The sequence below is a fragment of the Phoenix dactylifera genome, chromosome 14, assembly GCF_009389715.1.
Source record: "Phoenix dactylifera cultivar Barhee BC4 chromosome 14, palm_55x_up_171113_PBpolish2nd_filt_p, whole genome shotgun sequence".
Taxonomy (NCBI): Eukaryota; Viridiplantae; Streptophyta; class Magnoliopsida; order Arecales; family Arecaceae; genus Phoenix; species Phoenix dactylifera.
The window spans coordinates 7575601-7599858 of NC_052405.1; the positions used below are offsets into that span (position 1 = coordinate 7575601).

General features: G+C 46.4%; 2 protein-coding genes across 3 annotated transcripts; both read left to right on the forward strand.

The window, feature by feature from the left end:
- The first annotated feature begins 1237 nt into the window (after nt 1-1237).
- Nucleotides 1238-2258, forward strand: LOC120113129 (gibberellin 20 oxidase 2-like). The gene is made up of 2 exons (XM_039133943.1): nt 1238-1782; nt 1883-2258. Exons 1-2 carry the CDS (start codon nt 1238-1240, stop codon nt 2256-2258), a joined length of 921 nt encoding a protein of 306 aa, XP_038989871.1.
- Nucleotides 2259-13152: 10894 nt separating this feature from the next.
- LOC103701349 (E3 ubiquitin-protein ligase RGLG3-like) lies at nt 13153-23768 on the forward strand. 2 transcript variants are annotated; one of them, XM_008783378.4, is made up of 12 exons: nt 13153-13304; nt 14474-14627; nt 15506-15590; nt 15716-15856; nt 15959-16072; nt 18204-18301; nt 18378-18457; nt 18534-18639; nt 21193-21320; nt 21420-21555; nt 21637-21693; nt 23292-23768. In XM_008783378.4, the coding sequence occupies exons 2-12, from the start codon at nt 14508-14510 to the stop codon at nt 23373-23375; spliced, it is 1149 nt and encodes a 382-aa protein (XP_008781600.1). In that variant the 5' UTR covers nt 13153-13304; nt 14474-14507; the 3' UTR covers nt 23376-23768. The 2 variants fall into 2 exon arrangements, with proteins under 2 accessions (XP_008781600.1, XP_008781601.1); XM_008783379.4 differs by having other exon boundaries at nt 18237-18301.
- The last annotated feature ends 490 nt before the right edge of the window (nt 23769-24258 follow it).

A 24258-nucleotide genomic window follows, 5' to 3' on the forward strand; every position in this document is an offset into this window, starting at 1 on the left:
TAATGAATTCAAGTGAGTGTTTCAGGGAATATATTGGTATATACATTAGGATGACTTAGAAAATGGTTCAGGATTCTTAAGATCATTTTTTATAATGTTTGGAACCATTTCAGTCTTGCCCTGTACTCGAGTCGACTCCAAAGTTTCTCGAGTCGACTCTGGCACAAAAGTTGGTATCTGGCACGACCTCGAGTCGACACCCAGGTTGGGCGAGTCGACTCCTGATAGATTGGCACTACAGAGCCCGAGTCGACCCCACTTGAGATTGAGTCGACCCCGGAGAAAAGACAGAAGACTCATTTCAACCCGCCTGATACCGAGTCGACTCCAGCAAAAAGATAGAAGATCCATTTCTTAACCTAACTGATATCGAGCCGACTCCGAAAAGTAAAACAAAAAAATATTTTTCTACGGGACCGAGATCGAGTCGATACTTAAAGATCGCGAGCCGCCTCCAACTTTTGGCGAGCCGACTCCAGATGACACAAGACGACTCCGATAAGAAAAGGCAGAAAGATTAGTTTCTGGCACACTGAGATCGAGCCGACACTTGAAGGACGTAGGAGCAAGGTTAGCTCCGAACCACTATAAAACTTGTTGTGTTTGTGTTGTGGTTCCTTGAGTATCTCGTTTCCATTTCTTTCTTTATAGTTAAGATTTATCTCTTAGATTAAAATCAAGAAAGCTTTCATAATCTCATTAGGCAAATCAAAAAGAAATCAAACTCTTTATTCAAAACCCAATTCACCCCCTCCCCCCCCTCCTCTCTTGGGTTGTTTATCGGGCAACACTTGGGATAAAGAAGGAAAGAGATAATTACAAGATAGATAGTTAAGAGATTTTAGGAAGGAAAAAATTAGAAGACTAGATGTTGAGAGATTTTAGGAGATCATTCTGGAAAGTTTGCATTGGCATTTACTGGTTTGGAAAACTAGCCGTTCGAGTCGTTAGCATGGGAGAAGAATTTATTGCTTATATTCTAACTGTTGGAGGGATTGTAGGAGATATGGATGCTCATCTTAGAAAGTCCGTATTGACTTTTGCTGGTTTGGAAAACTAGCCGTCGGATGAGGATTCATCGCTTTTAATTCCTACCCCTGAGCTTCGTCAGTTTAATGGTCCGCTCTATCATACGACCTATATATGAAACTCAGTTCTTTCTCAGCCTCACCACTCCCCTAAACTCATTCATCCCACCTCCCTTCACGTTGAGCCAACTCCTTCATTCCATCCTCTCATGGCCTCCATCACCAGCTCCGGCCTCCTGCACCCATCTTCAGCCCCGAGCAAAGAAGAAGACCGCCGCGGCCGTGTGATCTTTGATCCCTTTCTCCTCCAGAAAGAAACCAACGTGCCCAAAGAATTCCTCTGGCCGCAGTCCGAGAGGCCTGATTGTTTGGAAGAAGTCCAGGCCCCAGTGGTAGACCTCAAAGGATTTCTCCAAGGAGATGAGTCGTCCACCCGTCGTGCTGCTGAGATCATCCGACAAGCCTGCCTCGCCCATGGCTTCTTCCAGGTAATCAACCACGGCATCGACCCGTCTCTCTGTCGTGACGCGATGAGAAATGCGGACGAACTTTTCAAACTCCCCCTGGAGACCAAGCTCAAGATCCAGCGACAGCGTGGGAGCTTTTGGGGCTACACCGGAGCCCATGCCGATCGCTTTTCCTCCAAGCTGCCCTGGAAGGAGACGCTCTCCTTCGGCTATGATAACGTTGGATCTAAGAATGGCGTCGTCAGCTACTTCGTGTCCAGCCTTGGGAAGGATTTTGAGCCAACGGGGTATTATATATATACGCTGTGATTCTTAGAGCACGCTACTTTGGATTTTTCCAGTCTGAAGGTATCCATTAATTTATAACATTTGGTTTCTTTATCGCAGATGGGTCTACGAGAGATATTTTGGAGCTATGAAAGAGTTGTCTCTGAGGATCATAGATCTTTTGGCGATCAGTTTGGGGGTGGATCGAGAGTATTTCCGAGAATACTTCGAGGACGGGGAGTCGGTGTCGAGATGCAACTACTATCCGTCGTGCCAAGTGCCGGAGGTGGTGCTTGGGACGGGGCCGCATAACGATCCGAACGGGCTCACGCTGCTGCTTCAAGACCAAGTGGGAGGGTTGGAGGTGTTCACGGATGGCAAATGGCAAGCATTAAACCCGCAGCCGGACGCGCTGGTGATCAACATTGGTGACACATTCATGGTATGCATTCTATTTTATTTCACAAAGAAAAGAGGAACTTTAAATATTGGATGAAATGAATGGAAGAATAAAGGAACACATGAAAAGTACGTATAAATAGTGAGGGGCGGGGAGTCGGGAATCACTTGCCTTGGATTATAATGGCTCAAGCATACGAGCAAGGCAATTAAGAAACTTAAATTGTTGGATGAAATAACTAGAAAAAAAAGGAATGCCTTCATTATTTTTTTTTTCAAAAAATTAGGGATATCTTAATTTGTTGGGTTGAGAGATATCTTAATTTGTTGGATTTAGATAGTTACAATAGAGAGAGAGAGAGAGAGAGGATATAGTTGCATTGTGTTTAATGACTTTCGAGTCCACTTGGTAATCACTTTGTGAGGCTTTTGAAAAGTGCCAAAATAACATCAAGATAAATGAAATTTGGTGCATGCAATCAAGATAATCTTTAGTTGGAAAAATGACTTCATACATGTTCATCTATTCGGCCTATTAATATTCATACACGCCACACATCTTTTCTTTGTTGTCTATTTAATTTGCAGGCTTTAACCAATGGAATATACAAGAGTTGCTTGCACCGAGCGGTGGTTAACCCGCAACTCAAGAGGCAATCAGTAGTCTTTTTTCTGTGCGCAAGAGGCGACAGAGTGATCCGACCCCCAGAGGCACTGGTGAGCCAAGAGAATCCACGCAAGTATCCAGACTTCACCTGGTCGGAGCTGCTGAGCTTCACTCAAAACTGCTATAGAGTCGACCGTGAAACCCTACAATGCTTCGCCCAACATCTTTTATCCTCCAAAGCAACAGAATAGCTCCAGCCTTGGATTTCGAGGCAACCCAGAGGGCTTATAGATGTGGATGATATTTGAATCAATCATATGCAGATGTGGATGATATTTGAATAAATCATATGTTACTGTTACGGGGGAACTTAGCCACCATGCCCCACGTGACCGGCACGCGCGCCCAGGAAGACTACGGCCCCAAGTCGGCAATCTCTTGACAACAACAGACTGTTTCCCTGAGGCACGCCGCGGCCCCCTGCTCCACTACTCCCTGCAACGGCCGTATCCGGCGCTGCCCCACGATCCCCTGTAACAGCCGTACAAAGCGGAGCTCCACTACGCCCTGCCATGGCCGTACCCAGCGCTGCCCCACGACGCCCTGTAACGACCATGTCAGTGGCAACCCCATCGGGCCACACGATGACCAATCCCCAGAAAAACCCCCCAGCCTGATATATATGCGGCTGGGGGGGAAGGGGGAGGGTAAGCAAGATTTTTCAGAGTATTATCTTACCTGCTACCTCTCCTTCTCCTTCGATCTCCCCTAACTTGATCGTCGGAGGGCCCCCACTACCCCGGTGGTGGTGCAAGGCTTGCTTGCAGGTTTCCCGGCGGAAGGTGGAGCGCAACCGAAGTAATTCCAAGGGAACCCCGTTCACACCGCTGTGCCAATCGTTCTCGGTTTGGACCCCCAGCAACAGTTGGCGCTAGAGGAAGGGACGGATCTCAGAGCGATCGTAATGGCACGGCGAGGTGGTCGTGGAGCTTCCAATGCTTCCGGTCGCGGGGCCTCTTGCGCCTCTGGCCGGAGGGCCGCTGCATCTCCAACACATTCTCAGCAACACTCCACCTCCCCACCGCCCGTTCAGACGGTCGAAGCCGCCCAGTTCGACCAGCTAACCCAGCAGGTTCGCACCCTCGCGGAGGCGGTGCAGAATCTGCAGGGTGCGATGTCCCGGGCGCCACAGCGGGCTCAGGAGCCGCCGCTGCCTGAGCGTTCGCCTGTCCTCCTCAACCCGCGCTCCTTCCTCTCCCATGGGGAGGAGCGCCGGCGCGAGGAGGATTCTCGAGCACGCTCCATTCTGCCGGGACCTTCCCGCCGGAGCTGCGCGGGGTCCGAGAGGCGGGCCCGGGCGCGTTCCCAGACCCCCCAGTCCTCGAGGAACCCGCGCTCCAGTCGGTCCCCCTCTCGCCGCCCCTTGTCTCCCACCCACCGGTCGCGCTCCCTGGACCGGCGGGTGGACGATCTCCACCGACAACTCCAGGTCCTGAAGGGCCATTCCAAAGATCCCTTCGCCGACTTAGAGATCTCCTCCCAGCCGGCGCTTGCCTCGAGGATCCTGCGGACCCCGAATCCGCCGGGGTTCAAAATGCCGGCGATCGAGCCCTATGACGGGGCGGCGGACCCGCGGGATCACGTCGAGAGTTTCAGGACCCTTATGCTCCTCCACGGAGCATCAGATCCCCTTCTCTGCAAGGCTTTTCCGGCAACCCTCCGTGGCCCGGCGAGGGCGTGGTTCGCCGAGCTGGAGGCTGACTCAATCCGGTCCTTCGACCAGTTCACTCGCCTCTTCATCACTCATTTCGCCGTCAGTAGCCGGCGGCGACTGGTCTCCGACTCCCTCTTTGATGTCCGGCAAAACGAGGGAAAAAGCCTGCGGGATTATCTTACCCGCTTCAACAAGGCTACGCTGGAGGTCCGGAACCTGAGTCAGGAAGTAGCTCTTTCAGCCCTGAAGCGTGGCTTCCGGAAGGGCAGACTCACCTTCTCCATGGACAAACGCCTGCCGCGGAGCTTCCCAGAGCTGTTGTCCCGGGCGAACCAGTATGCGGACACCGAGGAGGCGGCCGCCCACCGGAGCAAGGAGGCCGCCGAGATCCCTCCAAAGCTTGGGAAGAAAAGGCGGAAAGAGGCACGCCAGAGGAGGAGCCCGACGCCCCAGCGTCGGCGCAGAAGCCCGTCGCCGGCGAAGAACCACGGCGCCCCACGCCCTCGTTCTCCGCCCCGACGTTTCAACCGGTACACCCCTCTCCTGACTCCCCGGACCCAGATCCTTATGGAGATCAAGGGGCGGGAGGATCTCCCGGCCCCGAGACAGATGCGGAGGATCCCTGGGAAGAGGCCCTCCCGGGCGTACTGTGAGTACCACCGAGACCACGGCCACGACACAGAAGACTGCTTCCAGCTTCGGGACGAGATCGAGGCTCTCATCCGCCGGGGGCGTCTCGGTCGATATGTGAGCGACCGACGTCCCCCCGCAGACCCGCGTCCGGCCGACCCGGCTCCCTCGGAGCCTCGGGAGCAGAATCGACCCGTTGCGGGCGTGATCCACACTATCACTGGGGGCTGCCCCCGGCCCGTGAGGAACGCAGGGGGCTTGACGGAAGCGTCAGCGGCGGCCGTCGCAAAGAGGCAGAGGGTCGGCAATGTAATCACCTTTAGTGATGAGGATGTAAAGGGGGTTCAGACCCCCCACGATGACGCCATGGTGATCTCCCTCACTATGGCAAACTATGATGTAAGGCGTGTTCTTGTGGATAGTGGAAGCTCAGCTGATATCTTGTTTTACGAGGCCTTCCAAAAGATGGGCTTGTCCAGACAATTGTTGCACAAAATATCCACCCCCCTCATAGGATTCACCGGTGATGCTGTCCCGGCGGAAGGCGTCGTTGAGCTGCCTGTGACTGCGGGCGTCGCACCCGCAGAAGCCACGGTGCGACTCGGATTCTTGGTCGTCCGTGTTCCCTCGGCCTACAACGCTATCCTCGGACGACCCGGGCTAAACGCCCTTCGCGCGGTAGTCTCCACATATCACTTGCTCATGCGGTTTCCCACGGCGGTCGGGATCGGGGAGGTCCGAGGTGACCAACCGACCGCACGGCAATGTTTCTTAGCGACCCTCAAAGGGAAGAAGCCCGCAGAAGCCCTAAGCGTCGAGTCCCTTGATGCCAGAGACGAGGTGGCCTTGCGGCAAGGGGAGCCGGCCGAGGGTGTGATCGAAGTTCCCCTCGAGGAAGGCCGCCGGGACCGGGCGGTCCGGGTCGGCGCCAATCTCGACCCGGGAGCTCGGGCCCGATTGGTGGAATTCCTCCGAGCCAATGCCGATGTATTTGCCTGGTCGGCGGCCGATGTACCTGGGATCGACCCGGAGGTCATTTCTCACGCCCTCAACGTCGACCCGACCCACAAGCCAGTGAAACAGAAGAAGAGACACTGTGCCCCGGATCGGATCCGGGTGGTCGACCAGGAGGTAGACAAGCTCTTGGAGGCAGGATTCATAAGGGAGGTAAGTTACCCCGAGTGGCTGGCAAATGTCGTACTTGTCCGGAAGGCGAGCGGGAAGTGGAGGATGTGTGTCGACTATACCGACCTGAACAAGGCGTCCCCTAAGGATAGCTTTCCGCTTCCGCGGATAGACCAACTGGTCGACGCGACTTCCGGATATCAGCTGCTGTCTTTCATGGACGCCTTCTCCGGTTACAACCAGATAATGATGGCCCCACAGGACGAGGAGAAAACTACCTTTATAACAGACCGGGGGCTGTACTGCTACAAGGTAATGCCCTTCGGTCTGAAGAATGCTGGCGCCACTTACCAGCGCCTCGTCAACAAAATCTTCAAAGAGCAAATCGGCCGGAACATGGAGGTGTACGTGGACGATATGCTGGTGAAGAGCCGCCAGGCAGACCAGCACATTGTGGATCTGGAGGAGACTTTCACCACCTTACGGAAGTTTCGCATGAAGCTGAACCCAGCGAAGTGCGCCTTTGGCGCTTCGGCCGGGAGGTTCCTCGGTTTCATTGTCAACCAGCGGGGTATCGAAGCCAACCCGGACAAAATCAAGGCCATCCAAGGTATGTCCCCTCCGACCAAAGTGAAGGAGGTTCAGGAGCTCGCTGGAAGGGTCGCCGCGCTCGGACGATTTGTGGCAAAATCGGCCGAACGCTGCCAACCATTCTTCAAGGTGTTAAAACGCCCGAAAGACTTCCTCTGGACGGCTGAATGTCAAGCAGCATTCGACCAGCTCAAGGAATACCTGGCGTCTCCTCCCCTACTGTCCAAGCCGCAAGAAGGGGAGATGCTCTACCTCTATCTGGCGGTCTCCCCAACCGCGGTCAGTGCGGTGCTGGTTCGGGAAGAGGCAAAGCTCCAGAAGCCTGTGTACTACATCAGCCGGGTCCTACGGGATGCCGAGACGCAGTATACGAAGGCTGAAAAGATCGCCTTCGCGCTGCTGACCGCGACCAGGAGGCTCCGCCCCTATTTCCAGGCCCATTCTGTCACCCTCTTAACTGATCAACCACTACGACAGATCCTCAGCAATCCCGAGAATGCGGGACGGCTGGTGAAGTGGGCAGTAGAACTCGGTGAGTTCGACATCCGCTACCAGCCTCGACCCGCCATCAAGGCCCAGGTGCTCGCGGACTTCCTCGCTGAGTGCACGGTGCAGGAGGCGGAACCTAGACCGTCGGAAACGCCCAGCCTCGACCTCCCGACCTGGACGCTTCACATCGATGGGTCGTCGAACCCCGAGGGTGGAGGGGCCGGGCTGGTCCTTACTAGTCCTGATGGAGTGATAGCCGAGTATGCCTTGAGGTTTGGATTTCCAGTGACCAACAACGAGGCGGAGTACGAGGCCTAGTCGCGGGACTCAAACTCACCGGGGAGCTCGGCATCCGGCGTTTGAAGGTCTTCACCGACTCCCAGCTGGTGGTCGGGCAGGTCCGTGGGGAGTTCGAGGCCCGGAGCCCGACCATGCAGAACTACGTCCGGAAGGTGCAAGCGCTCATTCCCGACCTCGGCAGCGTCGACCTCCAGCAGGTCCCCAGAAGCGAAAATGCCAGGGCCGACAGGTTGTCCCGCTTGGTGGGCGCAGAGGCGCACAACCTGTCGAGGGCAATATACCTGGAGACCCTGGATGCCCCAAGCATCGGCGAGGCTGGGGCGGTGATGGCATCCGGAGCCGTCTTGGATGGACCCGCTCGTCGCCTACCTCGCCGAAGGGATCCTCCCTGAAGACGAAGATCAAGCTCGGCGACTTGTCAAGAAGTCCGCCCACTACGTACTCTATGAAGGAAGGCTGTATCGGGCCTCGTTCACCGCCCCCCTCTTAAGGTGCCTCCGCCCCTTGGAGGCGGCCTACGTCCTCGGCGAAGTCCACGAGGGCGTCTGCGGATCGCACTTGGGGGCTAGGTCCTTGGCGCACAAGATCATGAGGCAAGGCTATTATTGGCCTACCTTGTTGGAGGACTCGAAGGATCACGTACGGAAATGCGACGCCTGCCAGCGCCCCGCCAACGTCTAGAGAGTCCCTTCTGTCCTCTTGGCACCAATCACCGCACCCTGGCCCTTCGCACAGTGGGGAATGGATATCCTCGGACCATTTTCCGTCGCTTCCGCCCAGCGGAAATTCTTGATTGTTGCAATCGACTACTTCACCAAGTGGGTGGAGGCAGAGCCGCCGGCCACTATCACGGAGGCGCAAGTCCGGAAGTTCGTGAAGAAAAACATCATTGTCCGATTTGGGGTACGCCGGGTCCTCATCTCGGATAATGGACGACAGTTCGACAACAAGCATTTCCGTGACTTCTGCGAGGAGTTCGGGATCGAGCATCGGTTCACATCTGTGTCGCATCCCCAAACCAACGGTGAGGCCGAGGTGACAAATCGGACAATCCTCCAAGGAGTTAAGGCGCGAATCGGTCGGACGAGGCAAGCTTGGGTCGAAGAACTCGAGAACGTCCTTTGGGCGTACCGGACCACGCATCGGACCCCTGCCGGGGAGATGCCTTTCGGCCTAACCTATGGCACGGAAGCGGTCGTCCCCGTGGAGCTCGGACTCCCCTTTGTCCCGGGTGGCCGCGCACCGACCCGAGGCCAATTCGGAGCAGCTCCGAGGGAACCTGGACCTCTTGGGAGAAGCGAGGGAAATGGCGCAGGTCCTGGGCACTCCTCGCAAGCAGCAACTGGCCGGTCCGATTTCCCAGGTAACGCCTCAATTAGCATTTAATGGCCTTCTGGTGTTCCCCAGGCGACGCTTCGAGAGGAGGAGAAACACGATCGCAGCTGGCCACGGAGAAACCCCGTCGAGCGGCAAGTGACAGGCGCGTGGCCAACGAGCGGAATTCCCCGAGGCTCGGCCCTCGGATGCCAGGCTAACCCGATGATCATCCCGGGAGCAGACTAGCCTGAAGTCCCGACCGGTCGCCTCGGCTTGCGCCAGCCTTGGCCGACCAACGAGCGGAATTCCCCGAGGCTCGGCCCTCGGATGCCAGGCTAACCCGATGATCATCCCGGGAGCAGACTAGCCTGAAGCCCCGACCGGTCGCCTCGGCTTGCGCCAGCCTTGGCCGACCAACGAGCGGAATTCCCCGAGGCTCGGCCCTCGGATGCCAGGCTAACCCGATGATCATCCCGGGAGCAGACTAGCCTGAAGCCCCGACCGGTCGCCTCGGCTTGCGCCAGCCTTGGCCGACCAACGAGCGGAATTTCCTGAGACCTAACCCTCGGATGCCTGGCCTAGCGCCGGAAGAATTTCCTGAGGCCTAACCCTCGGATGCCTGGCCTAGCGCCGGAAGAATTTCCTGAGGCCTAACCCTCGGATGCCTGGTCTAGCGCCGGAAGAATTTCCTGAGGCCTAACCCTCGGATGCCTGGCCTAGCGCCGGAAGAATTTCCTGAGGCCTAACCCTCGGATGCCTGGCCTAGCGCCGGAAGAATTTCCTGAGGCCTAACCCTCGGATGCCTGGCCTAGCGCCGGAAGAATTTCCTGAGGCCTAACCCTCGGATGCCAGGTCTAGCGCCGGAAGAATTTCCTGAGGCCTAACTCTCGGATGCCTGGCCTAGCGCCGGAAGAATTTCCTGAGGCCTAACCCTCGGATGCTTGGTCTAGCGCCGGAAGAATTTCCTGAGGCCTAACCCTCGGATGCCTGGCCTCGCGCCGGAAGAATTTCCTGAGGCCTAACCCTCGGATGCCTGGCCTGGCGCCGGAAGAATTTTCTGAGGCCTAACCCTCGGATGCCTGGCTTAGCGCCGGAAGAATTTCCTGAGGCCTAACCCTCGGATGCCTGGCCTAGCGCCGGAAGAATTTCCTGAGGCCTAACCCTCGGATGCCTGGCCTAGCGCCGGAAGAATTTCCTGAGGCCTAACCCTCGGATGCCTGGCCTAGCGCCGGAAGAATTTCCTGAGGCCTAACCCTCGGATGCCTGGCCTAGCGCCGGAAGAATTTCCTGAGGCCTAACCCTCGGATGCCTGGCCTGGCGCCGGAAGAATTTCCTGAGGCCTAACCCTCGGATGCCTGGCCTGGCGCCGGAAGAATTTCCTGAGGCCTAACCCTCGGATGCCTGGCCTGGCGCCGGAAGAATTTCCTGAGGCCTAACCCTCGGATGCCTGGCCTGGCGCCGGAAGAATTTCCTGAGGCCTAACCCTCGGATGCCTGGCCTAGCGCCGGAAGAATTTCCTGAGGCCTAACCCTCGGATGCCTGGCCTAGCGCCGGAAGAATTTCCTGGGCCTAACCCTCGGATGCCTGGTCTAGCGCCGGAAGAATTTCCTGAGGCCTAATCCTCGGATGCCTGGCCTGGTGCCGGAAGAATTTCCTGAGGCCTAACCCTCTGATGCCTGGCCTAGCGCCGGAAGAATTTCCTGAGGCCTAACCCTCGGATGCCTGGCCGAGCGCCGGAAGAATTTCCTGAGGCCTAACCCTCGGATGCCTGGCCTGGTGCCGGAAGAATTTCCTGAGGCCTAACCCTCGGATGCCTGGCCTGGTGCCGGAAGAATTTCCTGAGGCCTAACCCTCGGATGCCTGGCCTAGCGCCGGAAGAATTTTCTGAGGCCTAACCCTCGGATGCCTGGCCTGGTGCCGGAAGAATTTCCTGAGGCCTAACCCTCGGATGCCTGGCCTGGCGCCGGAAGAATTTTCTGAGGCCTAACCCTCGGATGCCTGGCCTAGCGCCGGAAGAATTTCCTGAGGCCTAACCCTCGGATGCCTGGCCTGGTGCCGGAAGAATTTCCTGAGGCCTAACCCTCGGATGCCTAGCCTAGCGCCGAATCGACGCCATTAAGGAAGGATGTCCGCCGAAATCCGCAGACCGCCAGATCAGCGACAACCGCCATACGCCATAAAGAAGGCGGGGAGCTCGGAGCGCGCACGCCTTTCCGAGGGATGGCGGCAATCTCGAAGCGTCACTCCCTTCACCCGTTCCCCTCCTGGTTCCAGGCTCGGAAGTGGGGGGCTACTGTTACGGGGGAACTTAGCCACCATGCCCCACGTGACCGGCACGCGCGCCCAGGAAGACTACGGCTGCCCCTTGATCCAGCAATCCGACCTCGGGTCGGATATCTTCGGCTCCGCAGCCCGACCCCGAGTCGGCTGCCCCTTGATCCAGCAATCCGACCTCGGGTCGGATATCTTCGGCTCCGCAGCCCGACCCCGAGTCGGCTGCCCCTTGATCCAGCAATCCGACCCCAAGTCGGCAATCTCTTGACAACAACAGACTGTTCCCCTGAGGCACGCCGCGGCCCCCTGCTCCACTACTCCCTGCAACGGCCGTATCCGGCGCTGCCCCACGATCCCCTGTAACAGCCGTACAAAGCGGAGCTCCACTACGCCCTGCCATGGCCGTACCCAGCGCTGCCCCACGACGCCCTGTAACGACCATGTCAGTGGCAACCCCATCGGGCCACACGATGACCAATCCCCAGAAAAACCCCCCAGCCTGATATATATGCGGCTGGGGGGAAGGGGGAGGGTAAGCAAGATTTTCCAGAGTATTATCTTACCTGCTACCTCTCCTTCTCCTTCGATCTTCCCTAACTTGATCGTCGGAGGGCCCCCACTACCCCGGTGGTGGTGCGAGGCTTGCTTGCAGGTTTCCCGGCGGAAGGTGGAGCGCAACCGAAGTAATTCCAAGGGAACCCCGTTCACACCGCTGTGCCAATCGTTCTCGGTTTGGACCCCCAGCAACAGTTACTTTCGATGATATTTGAATAATTCATATGCTACTTTCTATCTTCTGATATGTTTCTTCATGCATGATTTAGGTGCGAAGATGTTATGTAGGGTTGGCAATGTTTAACCGTTTAATTTGTTTCAACTTGTTATAGATCGAGCTATATTACATATTTAATCAAATATAGATTTGAATGTGTATTTTTGACCGATTTAACAAATAAGTCGGATTTGGTTTCATAGATTTTTTTATCTATCATATATCTGACCCAACTCATATCTTATCCAATCCAACTTGCTTGCCACCTGTACTATTATGTAGGTCTAGATTGTGAGATCTTATGCAGGTTTGCTAAATAAAAACTCGTATGTTTGTGTGCATCAAAATAATAAGATTGATGTCTGCCCTTCTTTTTGTTTGAACAAAAAAGAAAAAAAATTCTATTGGAGTACGAGCCTGCATAGTTTATATTTTTTGTTAATAAAATTGTTTTTTTTTTTAATCTAGAACTTGGATAAGGCGATAGAATTCCCGCAGACTAGAGCGGCAAACATCTAAACAAGCTCACAGATACTGTCCCAGAAATCCAACATGACCCATCTTGACCTAGCATAAATTTTATAAATTTTGAGTATAAATTTTATCTTATTTAGATACATAATAATTAAAAAAACTAAATGGCAATCATTATTTTTGTATACAAAGGCCGTTACTGTAACAAAAAGATAAGGAGAAAATGACCATGAATGGAAAAGACTATTAACCATCGAGGTGGTAGCACGGTGGAAACGGGGTTTGATTCCATCGGAGTGGCTCAGGTTCGAAATGCACGAGCGTCGATTAAATATGGAGACCGGATGCCCCTCGCCTGGTTTATCCTATGGAGTCGCTATCTGGTCTGCCATTACTTAGGTGGACTGGTGTGGCGTACTCACATGAAGATAGGACTGCCACGCTGATGGGGCTCTACCACAGATGGAGAGGATATGAGTAAAAAAAATGTTCTACCTATATCGAACACTCTCCAGCGGAGAGGGGGCCCAGTGGAGGTTGCTATGCGGGTGAGGTTCTCCTCATCCTCTCTTTTTTTTTTCTTTTTTTTCAGGAAAAAAAAAGAAAGAAGAAGAAAAAAAAAAAAAGAGGCTATTATGACGGCGGTTATGCACTGACGTTGTCGCAACTTCAGTTTCACTATTTTGACCTCGGATGAGCAGAACGGTTTTTTTTTTCACCCGTCCGAAATCCAAAAGCAATCCCAAGTTGCACGCCTCTCTCATCTTCGACTCTCATATTAAGGAACGGGGATAGCAGAAGACCCAAGAAACCAAGAAAGACGGAGAAAGAAAGACTTGCTCTTCTTGAGGTAAGGAGATATTCTTCTTCGCCTGAAACCTCTCGTCTCCATCTTTTTCTTCATCGGTGAGTGTCTGAATTCCAGCGATCCTTCATCGCCGTAGGTGATTAATGCTTTCTTGTTCCTTTTTGGCAAAGAATCTGCGAATTTTGATCGGCCCTAATAGCAATCGTTCAAAAAGAAAATTGGGTGCAGATTTGCTGGAATTAATTTGTAGCTGCGGTTTGATATGTGGGAACTGAAAACGAAGAAAATTGAAAAGTTTGATGGGATTCAACTGCTATGAATTTCTTGTGTTTTAATTATGCCGAGTCTGTGGTTGCGAGTTATGGATTGGCACCATTTCAATTCTCTTCACTGTTTATTGCGTTGTGTAGAGATTGTTTTCTCGGACCAAGAACTTTTGTGGAATTAGTATCCTTATTTGTGGAAACCCTAATTTACAAATTCTATCATCTGGCGATGAGGATTGCTTGGTTTTAGATGCATCTCCCAACTGGCATGATGTTCTTGAAAAGTAGAAAATGTTTATGCCGAGTCTGTGGTTGCGAGTTATGGACTGACACCATTTCAATTATCTTCACTGTTTATTGCGTTGTGTAGAGATTGTTTTCTCGGACTAGGAACTTTTGTGGAATTAGCATCCTTATTTGTGGAAACCCTAATTTTACAAATTCTATCATCTGGCGGTGAGGATTGCTTGGTTTTAGATGCATCTCCCAATATGATGTTCTTGAAAAGTAGAAAATGTTGATATTAAAGATCTTGGTTTCTTTGCTTGGTCAGGATGCTGATTATCTGTGGCCGGTGTGGGGATATTATCTGTCTAAATATTGGAGAAGTGGTTAAATTATGCTCAACTGTCATAATCTTGTACTGATAATTGTTTGCTTAAGGCTAGCTTGTTACTATTGATTTATGTCATCTACCTAATGCCTTCCTGTGCAATTTTGATTTATTCAAGAATAATATTAGGACTTACATAAAAAAAAAGAATAATATTAGGACTTCGTAGCTGCATGGCTTTTTCATGTTGATGAGTGTAATAAGGAAAGTAACCTCTTGCAACCTGAACTGTTATTGATATTTCTGTGTTTGTTGTTATACATTTAAGCTGACTTTTTTGTCATATGACAACAATAGCTTCCTGAAATCATCTGCTGTATATTTTTCTGCAGAATATTTTCTCTGGTATTCAACACTCCACTACATATGTGGCATACAAAATCTCACCGCAAGCATGGGCAACAAGTTACTTTTCCTTCTGGGAATTCCAAGGAATATAGGCAAACAGCAAACTTTATCCCTGACAATTTCAGCTCACTTGACCAGGTATTTACTTGGGCTTAGTATCTGCCCAGTTTCATGTTCTTTCTAGTCTGATAGAACTCTGTAACTATGAACTCAGATAGATTAAAAATTAGGAATTTGATAGATGGTTGACTATCTTAAGCAGTAGAAATTATCTGATCAATAGGTTGTTCCTTAATGAAGGATGAGTCCTCACGATGTCTCAAAGGCCTAAACATCTTCAACCCATTTAAGTGGAAACCTTTACATATCATAAACATCATTAGATTCAATTATCTGTGGTATCTTATGTCTTCTCCCATGCTTCTTATATGCATTTTTTTCCTGTATAAAATTCTTTTTTGAAAAAGTACAAGTTTGGCTGCCATCATTTGCAGTGTTGTCTTATATGTCTAGTTATCACCACTTAGCATGAAAATGTGCAACTTTGACATATCAAAAAAGAGAAGGTAGAACCTATAAAGGTTCTTTTTTGGTTCATCTCTGGAGGTGAATCCCTCAGCCTTGTGTCACAGTTGAGAAGTGAAGGTCAGAATCTTTCTTCTAACACAGGGCAAGTGATAAAGACATAACGGATTTGCTATGCTTTTTAATATAATGCTTCTAAGATATCAGCATTCACTCAAATATTATTGATCGACCTCATAGTGGTGATCGTATGAATATTTTGATTCATTCATATCATTGTTGATGAGCTTATGTGCACAGGTTCTCCAACAATCATTCTCAAGATAAATCTGGTTCAAGATTCACCTGGCTTTTATATTCCATTTCTAAATACCACTATTCATTGATTGACATTGAGATTTGCCATGCCAGCACCCAACTGTTACATTTTAAAACGTGGTTATAGTAATGTTAGTTTGACATTTAATGTATAACTTATTTTTCATTTTCAGGTTATTTCTGCATTGAGAGAAGCTGGACTTGAGTCCTCAAATTTAATTCTAGGTATTGACTTCACAAAAAGCAACGAATGGACAGGTGATGTGATGGATTTCTGTCAAAAAGTGGAGACCATTTTGTTTTCTGTTTTTTGATATCTTTTAAAAGAATTCATTGTTTTTTGTTAGCTAAGCGAAAGTAACATTATTATCTGCCGGTTGTAGGTAAGTATTCTTTTAGTAGAAGATCTCTTCATGCTATTGGTGATACACCTAATCCCTATGAGCAAGCCATTTCAATAATTGGGCGTACATTGTCTCCATTTGATGAGGACAATTTGATACCATGTTTTGGTTTTGGTGATGGTAAGTTGCTTTTCTCCTTTTACTTTCATAATTATATTTGAAGGTTTGTTCATGCCATTAGTTTTTCTTAGTTACTTACATAATTTACCTTTAATTTCATAGCTTCGACACATGACCACTCTGTCTTCAGCTTTTACCCTGATTGCCATCCTTGTAATGGTTTTGAGGAGGCTCTTGCACGATACAGAGAGATTGCTCCTTACCTAAACTTGTCAGGTTTGAATTGTTTCTTCCTTTCTATTGCTGTCTCTTGGGAATAAATTGACTATTCAGCATTTGTAGAAGTATAGTTTATAGTCATTCAGCACTTGCTATGGAAGGTTTTATATGTGAATTAAAACCATTCAGAATGGAGTATAAATGGCATAAAAATACAAATTGATATCTTACTGTTTAATAATCTCAAAGAATATATCTTACTGCTTAATGTGCACTTGTGCAACTATGGCGTCATGTGCTACAAGTGGTCCCACATGGACTTGATGCATTGCCCGACTTTGTGGACCATTTGTCATGTGCAGCACAACTACAATATAAAGAGCATAGGCACAAAGAAACGACACTCAATCTTAGTTGCAAGAAACTTCTTGGGTAATGTACCTGCTTCAAAATCCCGCAGAATCACAAAATCACACCCAATTCCTATGCACTTTCTTATTTCCAGTTTTGCGACATATTTGTGGTGTTAACTTTTTAAAGTTTGTGCTCTTATAAGTTCTTAGACCTTGTGTCTGTGGGCAAGAAAGTGCATGTTAGGAGGAAAAAAAAAAGGACGGGCTAGTGCATGAGGCTCCCACTATTATGGGATCTAGGGAGGGTCAAATGTATGCAGTAGTACCCCTGCATGTGGAGAGGCCATTTGCATATTTTGAAACCATGAACTGTGTAGATCACAATGGGGCAACCTAAAGATCAATTAGCAGGATGGGCTACCTTCCTTGATATTTACATAGTTTAAACTCACAAACTTAAGAGATACCTGTCAAATATTTCAAGACTTGGAATGGCAAGGTTTATACATAAAGAACTATATTCATCTTCGAGTCTTAATTATAAGCCAATACTAAATTAAGACATAACGGAAATTAAAATTTTTAATAAGACAAAGTATGCTGGAAATAAAATGTAGATAGATAATCAAGGAAATGTAAACTAGAAGAATCCAGCAAAAAAAGAGAAAAAAGTACAAAAATATGTCTTACTCTTGAAACTCATATCTAGATGTACTTAGGTGTTGCTCAACATGGCACATCATTTCATAGTATGTATCATGTTGGTGTGTTACAAGCAGATAACATTGGCATGGTACAAGTTGCATGCCAGCATTTGTCATGATGCGTGCAAGTATCGGAACCAAGGATTTAGATCATGCTTAAATGAGATAGTACCATCAATATTGTATTGTTATATCCGGAAACTAAGATCAGGACACTTGTGGGACACTAGTTAATTAATGGGCCAAGATATCCTATCCATCCAGCTGAAACTAGTCAGAATCAGTGAGTACCAAGGTCGGTTTGGCTGGTACTAGGCATGACCTACCTCATAGTGCAGACAAAGACCAAGAAATAGAGAGCAGGGGGCAGGGGGGAGGTCCACTCGCCTTCCCTTAGGTTTAGTCATGGGAGGAAATGCAGACGTTAACTGAGAAATAGAGAAGGGGGAGGAGAGAGGGGAGCGAGAGAGAGAGCGAGAGAGGAAGGGAGATGATAAAGGATGGGAAGGACGGCGCATCAGGCCATATAGAAAAGGTTTTCGACATTCACTCAAATTCTCGTATAAGAAAAAGTTTTTAAAGAAATTGAACAACAAAAATAAAAAGTTGGCATCTAGACACCATAACATCCCAAGAGTCGGAGTGGAAGCATCACAGTTCTGTCCTGATCCGAGACACAACTGGTACATGGCTCGATACTGGTATCTTGAACCTTGATTGCCAAGGCATGATATTAACCATCCATTCGACACACAACGAACAGGCGGTACTTCAATCCTATCTGATATTTGTGCAAGACTTTTTCCATGTTCTTGGTGAATTTATCTTAAATATGTTATGCAGAGCTCTTTTAGGTTTTAACAGTGAAGATAGTTTTTTTATAAGAAAAATTGTGTAAATATTTTTATTCATTAACATTGACTTGTTATTTTTCTTTGCAGCAGAAGCGTTTATCTTATTGTCTTATGTATATAGTTTATGCTAGTGATCCATGTTGATCCAGCAGTGTTGTAAATTGTATGAAAAATTACAATGCTTGGATGACTTGCGACTTTCTGTTATACTCCAACAATTTCATCACTAATTTGTTTGGCATTCATGCCATGATCCTTTCTTGCACCTGGTTTGCAGGCCCAACCTCATTTGCTCCAGTTATCCGTGCAGCTATTCAGGTTGTTGAAAAAAATAACTGGCAGTACCATGTGCTTGTCATTATTGCTGATGGGCAGGTAAAGAGATTTACATTATTGGATGTTTTCATTTGACTTACTATATCTACATTTTCTGCTTCATTGACAAGTATAGGTTACCAGGAATTCAAACGTACCACATGGCAAATCAAGTCCACAAGAACATGCAACCATAGAAGCAATAGTTGATGCCAGGTAAACCATTGAAATAAGCTCATCAACTCTATACTGTACTCCTGATACTTTATTCTAATGCATTTTGCTCATTCAGCTATTATCCCCTTTCAATCATAATGGTTGGTGTGGGTGATGGACCATGGGATGCGATGCAACAGTTTGATGATTGCATTCCTCAGCGGGCGTTTGATAATTTTCAGGTAACTGTACATCTGATAGTTTCCTTGTGATAATACCAAGTAGCTTGTTAAACTTTTTTAACTATAAAAATATTGAGTTTACGGATGTTCTTATGTTAAACATACTGCTTTGCTGGCTATCAGTCTGCTGGATATACATTATGCTTACAGAAGTCAATGCTTACCAACCATATGACCAAGAATCCTCTCGTGTTTAAAGCCAAGAAAAAGAAGGGTGTTTATGTTGTTATAAAAAGTGCATGAAATGAACAATTATTTTGTAAAAGAACCTCACTTGCTTTTATATGAGGAGATTACCTCATTATTTCACTAGTTACACAGTTATCCAGTCGTTTGTACAATATTGCAATGAACATAAATATTGAATTGTCTTCTAGAAGAGAACAAGAAAGAATTATAAATTAGCTAGGATGAGGGGAGGAAAAGTTGTATGCATTAGATGCATTAAGAGCGAGGGTAATTTGATTTGTTAAAGATAGAAAAACTAAATAAAGATGGAAAGCTTTCATTTTTGAATAGAGGTTCTACAAAAGGAATTCTTTTGGGAAGGGCCATGGTTGAGGAGTGAGGGAGTCACCTTTTTTTTTCTTTTCTTTTTCTTTTTGGAGTTGGGGAGGTTCACTTCAAATTCCAAATTAGAGATGACTTTGAGAAATGAAGCAAAAGGGTTGGGTATTAGGGTTGGATAAAATACCAACTGAGGCATGAACAAACATAGGAGAAATTAGATTGATTTCATTAGCTAGGTTATTGAGTGAGATATTTAAAATCAGGCTAATATCAAATGACTAAAGAACTAATTTGGTTCCCATACATACGAACAAAGGCAGTATTTTTTTTGAAAAAAAAACCCATCTATAACAAGTACTGTAAACCACACTATCACTTTGTTGGAAAGAAGAACAGTATAGAGCTCAAGGAAAAATGTTAAAGAACTGGTCCAAGTTTCTGCCATGAAGTTGAGCAATATATAACTTGAGCAATTTTTGCAAAGATTAAGAGACAAAAGAAAAAAAAAATTGTTTTCATCAACTTTAAGAAACATTTTTTCCTTATTTTCAATTTTCCATTTCTTAGGTTCATGTTTTTTCATAGTTTTTTTAATTTCTTAAACAATATCTGCCAAGGCATTGACTTAGTGCTTATAGCCTTGTATAATTGCAATGCTTTTGCCACCCATCTGCATAGATTAGTCGCCTATACTATGACCATTACTTATTTCATTCTTCAATATGTTCCTTTATTCATGGAGCCTATAATGGATATGTGCATGTACTGTTTGGATCATGGACTTATAGGAGGTGAAAACAAGACATACCAACTTAATGATAAAATTATGATATAATTGTTGGTTGCTGTGAGGCTTAAATCCTGTTGTTTAAATCACTTTTTTAATGCTCTAACCAATAAAGCTATAGGACCAGCATATTGTGGAAGCTGAATCTGTATGCTTTATTGATGGTCATCAACTTTCAAGATTTATAAGAAGTTAGATTATGCTTAAAAAAATTCAAAAATTTTACCTTTTTATTGTTTAAATCTTTATGAGGAATTGGAATGGATCTCACAAATCCTGTCTGCTCCTGCCCCCAGTATATATAGAAGTGTGATCCTGAAAATTATTTTAGACAGCACCTGACCAGTTGGATATCAAGGAAGCTAGGCACCTTGAAGACAATGACTTGCCTAGTAAATTGTATATAGGAGCTGAAATCTGCCATGGAAACTGAGAACTGCCCGTGCTACCAACTGAAAGCTGGGTTGGAGTATGATAAGTTAGAACCATAGATTTAGGAAGTGGGATGCAGGAAATGGTGGTATGAATTAATATAACAAAAGACAAACTTATTTTGTGAGTCTTAAAGGAAAAGAAAAGAAATGTGATATGTTTGTTCCATCAACATAGATTTGTAAGAGTTCCAGCAACTTCTAAAATGTAAATGGCATAATGTTTTCTGAATGAAACCGATCCTGTTAGATTTAGAGTACGAAGTCAATCCAAGAAGGCAGCTTTCCAGAAACCCAGGTTCTACAGGGTTAGCTATAAACATACTGCTTTAGGATACTCTGAATTTCCCACATGGCAGATTTTGACCACGTGTGCAGATGATTGGGGTATAATGGCTACTTTGGGTGGAGCATACACTGCAGTGCTGGTCTCACATCTTTCCCAGTTACCCTGCCTGTGAGCAGTAAATAGATCAAAAGTTGATGAGCAATGAATTCATCTGCTAAAGTTTGTTTTGTGTTGCCATCTACAAGTAGTGCTGACTTATTTCTTCCTGAAGGAAAAATAAAATGGCCACATTTTGTGATAAAGGGAATTCAAGCTGACCATTGTCATTCATCATCTGTAACATACAAAACTTCAATATATTTCCTAAGTAAATTATTTCAGAATAGAACCTCATCGGTATTTTGCTCCTTTTGTTATTTACTTATTTCACTAATGCATTTTCAATGATTGTTGTCTTTTCAGTATACTTATGTGAATGTGGAAAGGGGCTGCATATTCTTTGTTCCCTCTTCTGATTCGAACTTTGGTCATTTCAGTTTGTGAACTTCACGAATATCATGTCCTCAAACATGGAAATATCAAAGAAAGAAGCAGCATTTGCACTTGCGGCACTGATGGAAATTCCCTTGCAATATAAAGCCACACAACGCCTCCAACCCACAGAGTAAGTCTGGGGAACATTCTATACTGATAGTTGTATGGTGTTGCCAGACTCTGTCAATGATCTGGGAGTTTCTAATACCAAGCTTCTGCTCTCTCACAGAAAGCAAAGGGATAAGATAGATGCCCCTAAGATTCTTCCTCCTCCAAGTGCTGTAATTGAACATGATAATGCAAGAAATTCTTATCATTGGCCAGAAACCTCCCAGTCTACTGGTTACAATGCTCCAGTAGAGCAGGTAGGGTTTTCTTCCCATCCATACGCCCTTTTTGGTTTTCAAATGGTTAACTGCCTTAACAAATATTTGCTGCTTTTCAAGGCCTGCCCTATTTGCTTGACAAATCCAAAGGATATGGCATTCGGATGTGGTCATTTGGTAAGCTTTACCTCAACCTACATGTCTAAACAAATCACATAAATGAAGGATGGTGTGGCATCAATTTATTTAATTTACTTAAAGGTGGAGATACTTTATGCTGGATCATTCTAGGTGTTCAAAATATAATTTGCTTGCGATGCTGAAGCAGTTGAGACCTGGTATAATAGTCCACAATATTTGAGAACAATCATCTAGTTTTCAACTAGAACCTAAATTCCATCTACTTTATTTTTTTTTAGGTGAAAAGTTGAATCATTATATTTCAAGAAGTTGGAAACTTTGAATAGCATTACAGGGCATTGGTATCATAAACCTGAAGTTAGGTGTTTTTTATTACTGTTCTATTTAACCAGCATCACATGACCTGCCTGCATCTTGTTGAAGCGTCATAGAATTTGTGATGAATGATGATGAAGCCACTAGTTTATTTGTTTGCTACATATGCTTGAAACAAAAAATTGATGCTATTCAGACAATAACAAAGCTCTCCAGATTCTGCAAAAATGACAAAACCTGAGAAGTATCAAATAATAATTCAGTATTATATAATAAACATTTTCTATATAATAGATATGTAATTATAAGAAGAGCAACATATTATATTGAATCTTACCTTATTATTATCATGGTGTAATGATGGAAATATATGAATGTACATATTCTCTAGAATATATGCCGATGCCAATTTTCTATACTTTATATTCACAATTATTGGAGGTACATCATATTGTATTAATTCAAGAATTCCCCATATAAAACATGAGAAAAATTAGTATAATGAATATCTCCCAACATTCTTGTTGCTGATACAACCTGTGAATTAGTTTTTTTCCAACTAAGATAATAGCATTACAGTTATAACGGTCGTATATGGAATATCTGATTTATTGCTTTGTTTGTCTATTATTAGTCTAGTCTTTGTTAGGAATTATCTGTTTAAACCTGTTAGGAGTTATATGTGGCAAACCCTATGATAATTCCCATGGTCCTAGTTAAAAATTTGATTTTTCCTGCTTAGATAAATTATTCACTAATATATGTCTGGCTTAGGAATTTTAGTGGTTCAAGTAATAAGCTGACTTCAACTTTGTTATATAAGTTGGACTATTCCAATAAGCCTTTTTATTCATATATTATGTTTTTACTAATAATGTAAATAAAAATAATTCTATAACAAGCCATGCTAGTGAAAAATGGTGCTGCCACATTTAATGTGTATGTGGGTGTGCCTTTTCAAGCTCAATCATGCATATAATCTTAAGACGATTCATTATTTTGTCTTCCAATTTCTTGGAGTGATTAAACTTGCTTCCAAGTTCCAGCATTAGTCTTAGCCCCGAGACTTTTATGGCAAATAGGCATGACATTACTCTTTTTTAGCTGAAGCATGACAGCTGAAGGTCATATTTGAAAAACTTACCCGAAAATTATTGGTACAAATTATACTTTTTATCATAGTAAAACCCTTCGTGTATGCCCTAAGATTATCTGTTGAAGCTTGTGTTGGAAAGGTGATTTGTCTTTCCTTTTTTAATTTGAGCTCATTATTTAGAATGAGGTCATAACTTTTGCAACTTCTTCCTTTCTTTGTTAAGACTTGCAAGGATTGTGGTGCAACATTATCGACATGCCCCTTATGCCGGGCACCCATAAGTACGCGCCTGAGACTCTTCGCTTGAGATGATCTGTACCAAATGATAAGGGTCATTTGTCTACCGTGTTGCTGCTAACGGGATTGGGCAGTTGTTTGGCAATGCATTACTAATTAGGATGCTGCTTAATCAATGTGCATGATACCATCGAGCTTGCTTTCTGTTAAAAAGGCAAAGGAAAGAGGCCTCAAATCTCAATGCCTAAATCAAAGAAGGCATGCTTGATATTGTAAATTATTGGAAGTGCAGAAATTGGTTATAGATTAATTAATTTTCAACAGCACCACTGTGGGGCTGTTTCCAGCTGTTCTGAATAAGTCAGCAGGTAAAAACTTATTTCGATATAAATATTCCAAGACACCTTGTATGTATTATTTGTTGCATAAACCGTTTTGGTTTACAAACCTTCCTCTTCCCCAAGTTACAAGAGCTTTTGGGATGTCAAGTTTTTACAGTTTATGGGCTGATCTGAAGAGGTGTGTGGCGTTAAGATAGGTTTTCATATTTCAACCAGATTTTGAAGCCTGAATGGTAAACTACGTGCAAGACATTGAAAAGAAAAATACTTGGGTTATCATGACAATCATCCAGAGACCGAGACTGATGTATGTCTATACATCTCTATACTGTAACCTTGACCATTAAGATTCCTGAGTATTGGCCCCATCTCTATGCGGTAACTTGACCACTGAGATTCCTGACTATTGGCCCCTGCTATATTTGCAAGAATTGGACAGGTGTTGCATAGCTGGTAAATCAATTTCCCAGACTGCTTTGGCTATTCTATTTCCTGCAGATTTCAGCAGCACTTGCCAGGGTCCTTCCGATGTGTAAATCAGACAAAAGCATAGGTAATTTGCCGGACCAGTTTGGCTGCAACGACTAGCAGAACCTCTGGTTGATTTTCATG